This window comes from Oncorhynchus tshawytscha, linkage group LG19 (genome assembly GCF_018296145.1).
Source record: "Oncorhynchus tshawytscha isolate Ot180627B linkage group LG19, Otsh_v2.0, whole genome shotgun sequence".
Taxonomy (NCBI): Eukaryota; Metazoa; Chordata; class Actinopteri; order Salmoniformes; family Salmonidae; genus Oncorhynchus; species Oncorhynchus tshawytscha.
In genome coordinates this window covers 54,789,964-54,802,477 of record NC_056447.1, presented here as the reverse complement: position 1 = coordinate 54,802,477, position 12,514 = coordinate 54,789,964, and the positions used below count along the sequence as shown (strand labels likewise).

General features: G+C 46.4%; 1 protein-coding gene across 1 annotated transcript in view; it reads right to left on the bottom strand.

Annotated features, from left to right (window-relative positions):
• galk2 (galactokinase 2) overlaps nucleotides 1-12,514 on the bottom strand; it is an 18,095-nt gene continuing 5,581 nt past the window's right edge. The window contains exons 7-10 of the mRNA XM_042301913.1: nucleotides 10,407-10,559; nucleotides 9,132-9,342; nucleotides 1,017-1,224; nucleotides 1-529 (exon numbers count right to left, since the gene is read on the bottom strand). Of these exons, the coding sequence (XP_042157847.1) occupies nucleotides 322-529; nucleotides 1,017-1,224; nucleotides 9,132-9,342; nucleotides 10,407-10,559 (780 nt within the window). The 3' untranslated portion in view covers nucleotides 1-321. The remainder of the gene's footprint in view (nucleotides 530-1,016; nucleotides 1,225-9,131; nucleotides 9,343-10,406; nucleotides 10,560-12,514) is intronic.

Here is a 12,514-nt window from a genome sequence, read left to right as displayed (position 1 = left end):
AGCCAACAGATCTGGGACCAGGCTATAGACGGAGCCAACAGATCTGGGACCAGGCTATAGACGGAGCCAACAGATCTGGGACCAGGCTATAGTCAGAGCCAACAGATCTGGGACCAGGCTACAGAAGGAGACAACAAATCTGGGAGCAGACTAGCTTTGATTATCACTGCCCTTGAAATTCCAGAATCATCAACGGTGTCATTTTGGCATGAGAATTAGTCATAGAGTCACAACTAAAATAATAGTATAAAAATACTGAAAAGGTGAAACGGCAAGGAAGACATTTCACCTCAAAATTGTAAAGAGAAGCATTTTTTGACTTCAGTCTTCAAGGAAGATGGCCGCCCCTCCACCAGGCTTGGTGACAAACAGACTGTGTTTCTCTAGCTCGGCTCTGCGTGGGTCTGCCGTGTAGTACAACTCTCTGACGCTCTTCAGGAAAGACTCCACCTTCTCAGTGGGGACCATGGAGACAGCACAGCCCCCCCAGCCTGCTCCGGTCAGCCGGGATCCCACCGCACCAGACTGCCTGTAGCCAGAGGAAACATAATAAACATGGAGACAGCACAGCCCCCCCAGCCTGCTCCGGTCAGCCAGGATCCCACCGCACCAGACTGCCTGATAGCCAGAACATAATAAACATGGAGAAAGCACGGTTCTAGGAACCTATAAATCCTTAAATTACGAACTATCAATTAACAATGCAATCAAGCAAGGAAACTGCATCAACAGTTGCACCATCCATTTGTCAAACACACTAGTTACAAGGTTGCCGGTGAAATCTAGTATTTTAATGGACAGGTTTGAAATTAGATTTTTTTTATATCTCAAATGAGACTTAATCTCTCACGGACAGACAACGTAAATCAATATAGGCTATTTCACCGAATGACGGTGAGATTTTATTCCTGAGTTAAGGGGGTGGGGTGAGAATAACCTGTAAATTGAAAGGGTTTAAACCCTTTTAATATAAAGAACTATAGTTAACATATAGAATGGAGTGGTTCTGGACTTACAGACATATCTCTACCAGCTGGTCCAGTTCTGGACAGCTGCACTCGTACAGGTCTCTGCAGCTGGCATGGCTCTGCTTCATCAGGTCTCCTAGACGCTGCACGCCGTTCGGTGCGGAGGGAGCTTCATCACACACGCTCTTGAACCGCAGTACCCGTGCCGCCTCGCCGTATACATGCCTGGCCCGCTGGTACAGCTTGAACTGGGCCACTGGGAGGAGAGGACAGGTATAGCAGGTCAAACCTGTTATTTACCTTTAAGGATATGATAATGGAGGAGACAGTTCTCAAGGAGGGTCAGTGGGAAAGGCAGATGTGGAGAATGAACCTTTTTTGAAAATAACATATCCTGCACACACAGTTTGGTTTGTATCAAAAAGGTGGAGGAGGACCTCCTCCCTGCTAGCCTACCAGTTATACAGTAGTGACCTGCTAGCCTACCAGTTATACAGTAGTGACCTGCTAGCCTACCAGTTATACAGTAGTGATCTGCTAGCCTACCAGTTATACAGTAGTGATCTGCTAGCCTACCAGTTATAATGTACTAGTTACACAGTGTGACCTGCTAGCCTACCAGTTATAATGTACTAGTTACACAGTAGTGACCTGCTAGCCTACCAGTTATACAGTAGTGATCTGCTAGCCTACCAGTTACACAGTAGTGATCTGCTAGCCTACCAGTTACACAGTAGTGACCTGCTAGCCTACCAGTTATACAGTAGTGATCTGCTAGCCTACCAGTTATACAGTAGTGACCTGACCAGTTATACAGTAGTGATCTGCTAGCCTACCAGTTACACAGTAGTGATCTGCTAGCCTACCAGTTACACAGTAGTGACCTGCTAGCCTACCAGTTATAATGTACTAGTTACACAGTAGTGACCTGCTAGCCTACCAGTTATAATGTACTAGTTACACAGTAGTGACCTGCTAGCCTACCAGTTATAATGTACTAGTTACACAGTAGTGACCTGCTAGCCTACCAGTTATAATGTACTAGTTACCAGTTATAATGTACTAGTTACACAGTAGTGACCTGCTAGCCTACCAGTTATAATGTACTAGTTACACAGTAGTGACCTGCTAGCCTACCAGTTATACAGTAGTGATCTGCTAGCCTACCAGTTATAATGTACTAGTTACACAGTAGTGATCTGCTAGCCTACCAGTAGTGACCTGCTAGCCTACCAGTTATAATGTACTAGTTACACAGTAGTGACCTGCTAGCCTACCAGTTATAATGTACTAGTTACACAGTAGTGACCTGCTAGCCTACCAGTTATAATGTACTAGTTACACAGTAGTGACCTGCTAGCCTACCAGTTATAATGTACTAGTTACACAGTAGTGACCTGCTAGCCTACCAGTTATAATGTACTAGTTACACAGTAGTGACCTGCTAGCCTACCAGTTATAATGTACTAGTTACACAGTAGTGACCTGCTAGCCTACCAGTTATAATGTACTAGTTACACAGTAGTGACCTGCTAGCCTACCAGTTATAATGTACTAGTTACACAGTAGTGACCTGCTAGCCTACCAGTTATAATGTACTAGTTACACAGTAGTGACCTGCTAGCCTACCAGTTATAATGTACTAGTTACACAGTAGTGACCTGCTAGCCTACCAGTTATAATGTACTAGTTACACAGTAGTGACCTGCTAGCCTACCAGTTATAATATACTAGTTACACAGTAGTGACCTGCTAGCCTACCAGTTATAATGTACTAGTTACACAGTAGTGACCTGCTAGCCTACCAGTTATAATGTACTAGTTACACAGTAGTGACCTGCTAGCCTACCAGTTATAATGTACTAGTTACACAGTAGTGACCTGCTAGCCTACCAGTTATAATGTACTAGTTACACAGTAGTGACCTGCTAGCCTACCAGTTATAATGTACTAGTTACACAGTAGTGACCTGCTAGCCTACCAGTTATAATGTACTAGTTACACAGTAGTGACCTGCTAGCCTACCAGTTATAATGTACTAGTTACACAGTAGTGACCTGCTAGCCTACCAGTTATAATGTACTAGTTACACAGTAGTGACCTGCTAGCCTACCAGTTATAATGTACTAGTTACACAGTAGTGACCTGCTAGCCTACCAGTTATAATGTACTAGTTACACAGTAGTGACCTGCTAGCCTACCAGTTATAATGTACTAGTTACACAGTAGTGACCTGCTAGCCTACCAGTTATAATGTACTAGTTACACAGTGAGTGACCTGCTAGCCTACCAGTTATAATGTACTAGTTACACAGTAGTGACCTGCTAGCCTACCAGTTATAATGTACTAGTTACACAGTAGTGACCTGCTAGCCTACCAGTTATAATGTACTAGTTACACAGTAGTGACCTGCTAGCCTACCAGTTATAATGTACTAGTTACACAGTAGTGACCTGCTAGCCTACCAGTTATAATGTACTAGTTACACAGTAGTGACCTGCTAGCCTACCAGTTATAATGTACTAGTTACACAGTAGTGACCTGCTAGCCTACCAGTTATAATGTACTAGTTACACAGTAGTGACCTGCTAGCCTACCAGTTATAATGTACTAGTTACACAGTAGTGACCTGCTAGCCTACCAGTTATAATGTACTAGTTACACAGTAGTGACCTGCTAGCCTACCAGTTATACAGTAGTGACCTGCTAGCCTACCAGTTATAATACACTAGTGACCGGCTAGCCTACCAGTTATACAGTAGTGATCTGCTAGCCTACCAGTTATAATGTACTAGTTACACAGTAGTGATCTGCTAGCCTACCAGTTATAATACACTAGTGATCTGCTAGCCTACCAGTTATAATACACTAGTGACCTGCTAGCCTACCAGTTATAATGTACTAGTTACACAGTAGTGACCTTATTTATTGCCAACAACTAGCTTGCCGGCTCCGTCCGCACTGATTGGTGTAAACAACTAGCTTGCCGGCTCCGTCCGCACTGATTGGTGTAAACAACTAGCTTGCCGTCCGCTGATTGGTGTAAACCGTTGCCGCACTGATTGGTGTAAACAACTAGCTTGCCGGCTCCGTCCGCACTGATTGGTGTAAACAACTAGCTTGCCGGCTCCGCCCGCACTGATTGGTGTAAACAACTCCGCCCGCACTGATTGGTGTAAACAACTAGCTTGCCGGCTCCGCCCGCACTGATTGGTGTAAACAACTAGCTTGCCGGCTCCGTCCGCACTGATTGGTGTAAACAACTAGCTTGCCGGCTCCGCCCGCACTGATTGGTGTAAACAACTAGCTTGCCGGCTCCGTCCGCACTGATTGGTGTAAACAACTAGCTTGCCGGCTCCGTCCGCACTGATTGGTGTAAACAACTAGCTTGCCGGCTCCGTCCGCACTGATTGGTGTAAACAACTAGCTTGCCGGCTCCGTCCGCACTGATTGGTGTAAACAACTAGCTTGCCGGCTCCGTCCGCACTGATTGGTGTAAACAACTAGCTTGCCGCCTCCGCCCGCACTGATTGGTGTAAACAACTAGCTTGCCGGCTCCGTCCGCACTGATTGGTGTAAACAACTAGCTTGCCGGCTCCGCCCGCACTGATTGGTGTAAACAACTAGCTTGCCGGCTCCGTCCGCACTGATTGGTGTAAACAACTAGCTTGCCGGCTCCGTCCGCACTGATTGGTGTAAACAACTAGCTTGCCGGCTCCGCCCGCACTGATTGGTGTAAACAACTAGCTTGCCGGCTCCGCCCGCACTGATTGGTGTAAACAACTAGCTTGCCGGCTCCGTCCGCACTGATTGGTGTAAACAACTAGCTTGCCGGCTCCGTCCGCACTGATTGGTGTAAACAACTAGCTTGCCGGCTCCGTCCGCACTGATTGGTGTAAACAACTAGCTTGCCGGCTCCGTCCGCACTGATTGGTGTAAACAACTAGCTTGCCGGCTCCGTCCGCACTGATTGGTGTAAACAACTAGCTTGCCGGCTCCGTCCGCACTGATTGGTGTAAACAACTAGCTTGCCGGCTCCGCCCGCACTGATTGGTGTAAACAACTAGCTTGCCGGCTCCGCCCGCACTGATTGGTGTAAACAACTAGCTTGCCGGCAACCGTCCGCACTGATTGGTGTAAACAACTAGCTTGCCGGCTCCGCCCGCACTGATTGGTGTAAACAACTAGCTTGCCGGCTCCGCCCGCACTGATTGGTGTAAACAACTAGCTTGCCGGCTCCGCCCGCACTGATTGGTGTAAACAACTAGCTTGCCGGCTCCGTCCGCACTGATTGGTGTAAACAACTAGCTTGCCGGCTCCGACTGATTGGTGTAAACAACTAGCTTGCCGGCTCCGTCCGCACTGATTGGTGTAAACAACTTTGCCGGCTCCGTCCGCACTGATTGGTGTAAACAACTAGCTTGCCGGCTCCGTCCGCACTGATTGGTGTAAACAACTAGCTTGCCGGCTCCGCTTGCCGGCTCCGCACTGATTGGTGTAAACAACTAGCTTGCCGGCTCCGCCCGCACTGATTGGTGTAAACAACTAGCTTGCCGGCTCCGCCCGCACTGATTGGTGTAAACAACTAGCTTGCCGACTCCGCCCGCACTGATTGGTGTAAACAACTAGCTTGCCGGCTCCGTCCGCACTGATTGGTGTAAACAACTAGCTTGCCGGCTCCGTCCGCACTGATTGGTGTAAACAACTAGCTTGCCGGCTCCGCCCGCACTGATTGGTGTAAACAACTAGCTTGCCGGCTCCGTCCGCACTGATTGGTGTAAACAACTAGCTTGCCGGCTCCGCCCGCACTGATTGGTGTAAACAACTAGCTTGCCGGCTCCGTCCGCACTGATTGGTGTAAACAACTAAACTGATTGGTGTAAACAACTAGCTTGCCGGCTCCGTCCGCACTGATTGGTGTAAACAACTAGCTTGCCGGCTCCGTCCGCACTGATTGGTGTAAACAACTAGCACTGATTGGTGTAAACAACTAGCTTGCCGGCTCCGTCCGCACTGATTGGTGTAAACAACTAGCTTGCCGGCTCCGTCCGCACTGATTGGTGTAAACAACTAGCTTGGTGATTGGTGTAAACAACTAGCTTGCCGACTCCGTCCGCACTGATTGGTGTAAACAACTAGCTTGCCGGCTCCGCCCGCACTGATTGGTGTAAACAACTAGCTTGCCGGCTCCGCCCGCACTGATTGGTGTAAACAACTAGCTTGCCGGCTCCGCCCGCACTGATTGGTGTAAACAACTAGCTTGCCGGCTTGCCGCACTGATTGGTGTAAACAACTAGCTTGCCGGCTCCGCCCGCACTGATTGGTGTAAACAACTAGCTTGCCGGCTCCGTCCGCACTGATTGGTGTAAACAACTAGCTTGCCGGCTCCGTCCGCACTGATTGGTGTAAACAACTAGCTTGCCGGCTCCGTCCGCACTGATTGGTGTAAACAACTAGCTTGCCGGCTCCGCCCGCACTGATTGGTGTAAACAACTAGCTTGCCGGCTCCGCCCGCACTGATTGGTGTAAACAACTAGCTTGCCGGCTCCGTCCCGCACTGATTGGTGTAAACAACTAGCTTGCCGGCTCCGTCCGCACTGATTGGTGTAAACAACTAGCTTGCCGGCTCCGCTGATTGGTGTAAACAACTAGCTTGCCTCCGCCGCACTGATTGGTGTAAACAACTAGCTTGCCGGCTCCGTCCGCACTGATTGGTGTAAACAACTAGCTTGCCGGCTCCGCCCGCACTGATTGGTGTAAACAACTAGCTTGCCGGCTCCGCCCGCACTGATTGGTGTAAACAACTAGCTTGCCGGCTCCGTCCGCACTGATTGGTGTAAACAACTAGCTTGCCGGCTCCGCCCGCACTGATTGGTGTAAACAACTAGCTTGCCGGCTCCGTACTGATTGGTGTAAACAACTTGATTGGTGTAAACAACTAGCTTGCCGGCTCCGTCCGCACTGATTGGTGTAAACAACTAGCTTGCCGGCTCCGTCCGCACTGATTGGTGTAAACAACTAGCTTGCCGGCTCCGTCCGCACTGATTGGTGTAAACAACTAGCTTGCCGGCTCCGTCCGCACTGATTGGTGTAAACAACTAGCTTGCCGGCTCCGTCCGCACTGATTGGTGTAAACAACTAGCTTGCCGGCTCCGTCCGCACTGATTGGTGTAAACAACTAGCTTGCCGGCTCCGTCCGCACTGATTGGTGTAAACAACTAGCTTGCCGGCTCCGCCCGCACTGATTGGTGTAAACAACTAGCTTGCCGGCTCCGCCCGCACTGATTGGTGTAAACAACTAGCTTGCCGGCTCCGCCCGCACTGATTGGTGTAAACAACTAGCTTGCCGACTCCGCCCACTGATTGGTGTAAACACTGATTGGTGTAAACAACTAGCTTGCCGGCAACTCCGTCCGCACTGATTGGTGTAAACAACTAGCTTGCCGGCTCCGCCCGCACTGATTGGTGTAAACAACTAGCTTGCCGGCTCCGCCCGCACTGATTGGTGTAAACAACTAGCTTGCCGGCTCCGCCGCACTGATTGGTGTAAACAACTAGCTTGCCGGCTCCGCCCGCACTGATTGGTGTAAACAACTAGCTTGCCGGCTCCGTCCGCACTGATTGGTGTAAACAACTAGCTTGCCGGCTCCGCCCGCACTGATTGGTGTAAACAACTAGCTTGCCGGCTCCGTCCGCACTGATTGGTGTAAACAACTAGCTTGCCGGCTCCGTCCGCACTGATTGGTGTAAACAACTAGCTTGCCGGCTCCGTCCGCACTGATTGGTGTAAACAACTAGCTTGCCGGCTCCCGCACTGATTGGTGTAAACAACTGACTGATTGGTGTAAACAACTAGCTTGCCGGCTCCGTCCGCACTGATTGGTGTAAACAACTAGCTTGCCGGCTCCGTCCGCACTGATTGGTGTAAACAACTAGCTTGCCGGCTCCGCCCGCACTGATTGGTGTAAACAACTAGCTTGCCGGCTCCGCCCGCACTGATTGGTGTAAACAACTAGCTTGCCGGCTCCGCCCGCACTGATTGGTGTAAACAACTAGCTTGCCGGCTCCGCCCGCACTGATTGGTGTAAACAACTAGCTTGCCGGCTCCGCCCGCACTGATTGGTGTAAACAACTAGCTTGCCGGCTCCGTCCGCACTGATTGGTGTAAACAACTAGCTTGCCGGCTCCGTCCGCACTGATTGGTGTAAACAACTGATTGGTGTAAACAACTAGCTTGCCGGCTCCGCCCGCACTGATTGGTGTAAACAACTAGCTTGCCGGCTCCGCCCGCACTGATTGGTGTAAACAACTAGCTTGCCGGCTCCGCCCCGCACTGATTGGTGTAAACAACTAGCTTGCCGGCTCCGCCCGCACTGATTGGTGTAAACAACTAGCTTGCCGGCTCCGTCCGCACTGATTGGTGTAAACAACTAGCTTGCCGGCTCCGTCCGCACTGATTGGTGTAAACAACTAGCTTGCCGGCTCCGCCCGCACTGATTGGTGTAAACAACTAGCTTGCCGGCTCCGCCCGCACTGATTGGTGTAAACAACTAGCTTGCCGGCTCCGCCCGCACTGATTGGTGTAAACAACTAGCTTGCCGGCTCCGTCCGCACTGATTGGTGTAAACAACTAGCTTGCCGGCTCCGCCCGCACTGATTGGTGTAAACAACTAGCTTGCCGGCCCGCCCGCACTGATTGGTGTAAACAACTAGCTTGCCGGCTCCGCCCGCACTGATTGGTGTAAACAACTAGCTTGCCGGCTCCGTCCGCACTGATTGGTGTAAACAACTAGCTTGCCGGCTCCGTCCGCACTGATTGGTGTAAACAACTAGCTTGCCGGCTCCGTCCGCACTGATTGGTGTAAACAACTAGCTTGCCGGCTCCGCCCGCACTGATTGGTGTAAACAACTAGCTTGCCGGCTCCGTCCGCACTGATTGGTGAAGTCATTTAATGAGCTAAATGTGTAAACAACTGTTGATTTCACAGGTTTTAAAAAAGGAACAGAGAGGAACGATATAAACACCTACTTGTTTTTATGGTTCAAACCGGTTCAGAACTTTATATTGTTGGTCAGAACAGTAGAACGGAACAAAACTAAATTGTGGTCCTGTTCAGAATGAAACGATTGGAAAATAACTGGTAGTAATACCAGTGTCTTACCGTGCTGTGTGTTGGGGCTAAGGAGGTCTGTACAGAGCTGTTCTGTGGTGATTCCCAGGACCTTGCAGACCTCCTCTCTGCTGTAGGGCTCAGGGTGCAGCACCTCAGCCACCAGCCGCAGCATCTCCTCCAGAGAGGCCTCCAGCTCTGTCTGCACCTGGGACAGCTTCAGCAGCCGACCCCATTCTAGCCCCCGAGCCTTCGCCAACATCTGAGGGGGACCATAGAGTTATTTACAGCACACAGGAGACAGCTTCAGCAGCCGGCCTCACTCCAGGTCCCCTCTGATTGAATTAAGAACACAATTCAATTCATTCTGGGGTGGCAGGTAGCCTAGTGGTTAGAATGTTGGGACTAGTAACCGAAAGGTTGTTGGATCAAATCCCTGAACTGACAAGGTACAAATCTGTCATTCTGCCCCTGAACAGGCAGTTAACCCACTGTTCCTAGGCCGTCATTGAAAATAAGAATTTGTTCTTAACTGACTTGCCTAGTTAAATAAAGATAAATAAAAAATAATTTAAAAAATCACAGTGGTTTGAGGTAAATGCGCATTCTAGGTTTTATCCCTTCTCATTTCAGCTGATTACAATTTGTTTTGATGTACTAGCAGGACAAAACCGTCGAGTGCTAAGTCATAACACATGTTGAATGCTCTCTTCCAGGCATCTCTAGTGGCATTTTATTTATTTCTACGATGTTGAGAACACCAATATCAACTGGGACCCACTGTAATGATAATAACAATAATAATAATGATAATAATATAATAATAAGAATAATAAGAATAATAATATAATAAGAATAATAATATAATAATAATACAATAATAATATAATAATAACAAGAATAATAATAATATAATAATAATAACATAATAATAACATAATAATAATAATAACAATAACATAATAATAATGATAATAACAATAATAATGATAATAATATAATAAGAATAAGAATAATAAGAATAAGAATATAATAATAATAATATAATAATAATACAATAATATAATAATAACAAGAATAATAATAATATAATAATAATAACATAATAATAACATAATAATAATAATAACAATAACATAATAATAACAATAATATAATAATAATAACAATAATATAATAATAATATAATAACAATAATATAATAATAACAATAATATTATAATAATAATATTATAATAATAACATAATAACAATAATATAATAATAATAATAATATAATAATAATAATATAATAATAATAATATAATAATAATAATAATGATGAACCTTGGTGGCTATCCGACACTCGACCACCCGGATGTTGAAGTGAGAGGTAGCAGCCTTGTTCATCTCAACGCAGCAGTTAGAGATAACAAACACTGCTCCCTCAGGGAGACGTACGTCAGACGCCCGCAGAGGGTGGAACTCAATCAGCTTGGCCTGGGACAAAAGAGACAGATCGAGGACTAATAACAAGCACTGACAAACTAGAGATGTGACCGTAACTGTACAGAAGTTCATTAAACTATTGTTTAACTGATTAAAACACAGCAGCAGCACCACACACTAATAAACACCATATAAAACTCCCTGGTATACAGAATGTGTGTTTGATTACAGTTCCTTCCTTTGTCAGTGTGTATGTGTGTGTGTATGTACAGTGCCTTGCGGAAGTATTCGGCCCCCATGAACTTTGCGACCTTTTGCCACATTTCAGGCTTCAAACATAAAGATATAAAACTGTATTTTTTTGTGAAGAATCAACAACAAGTGGGACACAATCATGAAGTGGAACGACATTTATTGGATATTTCAAACTTTTTTAACAAATCAAAAACTGAAAAATTGGGCGTGCAAAATTATTCAGCCCCTTTACTTTCAGTGCAGCAAACTCTCTCCAGAAGTTCAGTGAGGATCTCTGAATGATCCAATGTTGACCTAAATGACTAATGATGATAAATACAATCCACCTGTGTGTAATCAAGTCTCCATATAAATGCACCTGCACTGTGATAGTCTCAGAGGTCCGTTAAAACCGCAGAGAGCATCATGAAGAACAAGGAACACACCAGGCAGGTCCGAGATACTGTTGTGAAGAAGTTTAAAGCCGGATTTGGATACAAAAATATTTCCCAAGCTTTAAACATCCCAATGAGCACTGTGCAAGCGATAATATTGAAATGGAAGGAGTATCAGACGACTGCAAATCTACCAAGACCTGGCCGTCCCTCTAAACTTTCAGCTCATACAAGGAGAAGACTGATCAGAGATGCAGCCAAGAGGCCCATGATCACTCTGGATGAACTGCAGAGATCTACAGCTGAGGTGGGAGACTCTGTCCATAGGACAACAATCAGTTGTATATTGCACAAATCTGGCCTTTATGGAAGAGTGGCAAGAAGAAAGCCATTTCTTAAAGATATCCATAAAAAGTGTAGTTTAAAGTTTGCCACAAGCCACCTGGGAGACACACCAAACATGTGGAAGAAGGTGCTCTGGTCAGATGAAACCAAAATTGAACTTTTTGGCAACAATGCAAAACGTTATGTTTGGCGTAAAAGCAACACAGCTCATCACCCTGAACACACCATCCCCACTGTCAAACATGGTGGTGGCAGCATCGTGGTTTGGGCCTGCTTTTCTTCAGTAGGGACAGGGAAGATGGTTAAAATTGATGGGAAGATGGATGGAGCCAAATACAGGACCATTCTGGAAGAAAACCTGATGGAGTCTGCAAAAGACCTGAGACTGGGACGGAGATTTGTCTTCCAACAAGACAATGATCCAAAACATAAAGCAAAATCTACAATGGAATGGTTAAAAAATAAACATATCCAGGTGTTAGAATGGCCAAGTCAAAGTCCAGACCTGAATCCAATCGAGAATCTGTGGAAAGAACTGAAAACTGCTGTTCACAAATGCTCTCCATCCAACCTCACTGAGCTCGAGCTGTTTTGCAAGGAGGAATGGGAAAAAATATCAGTCTCTCGATGTGCAAAACTGATAGAGACATACCCCAAGCGACTTACAGCTGTAATCGCAGCAAAAGGTGGCGCTACAAAGTATTAACTTAAGGGGGCTGAATAATTTTGCACACCCAATTTTTCAGTTTTTGATTTGTTAAAAAAGTTTGAAATATCCAATAAATGTCGTTCCACTTCATGATTGTGTCCCACTTGTTGTTGATTCTTCACAAAAAAAATTGAGTTTTATATCTTTATGTTTGAAGCCTGAAATATGTGTGTTGGTGTGTATATGTGTGTTGCTGTGTGTGTTGCTGTGTGTGTATATGTATATATATGTGCGTGTGTTGGTGTGTGTGTGTAAGTGTGTGTGTGTTGCTGTGTGTGTGTGTATGTATATGTGTGTTGCTGTGTGTGTGTGTATATGTGTGT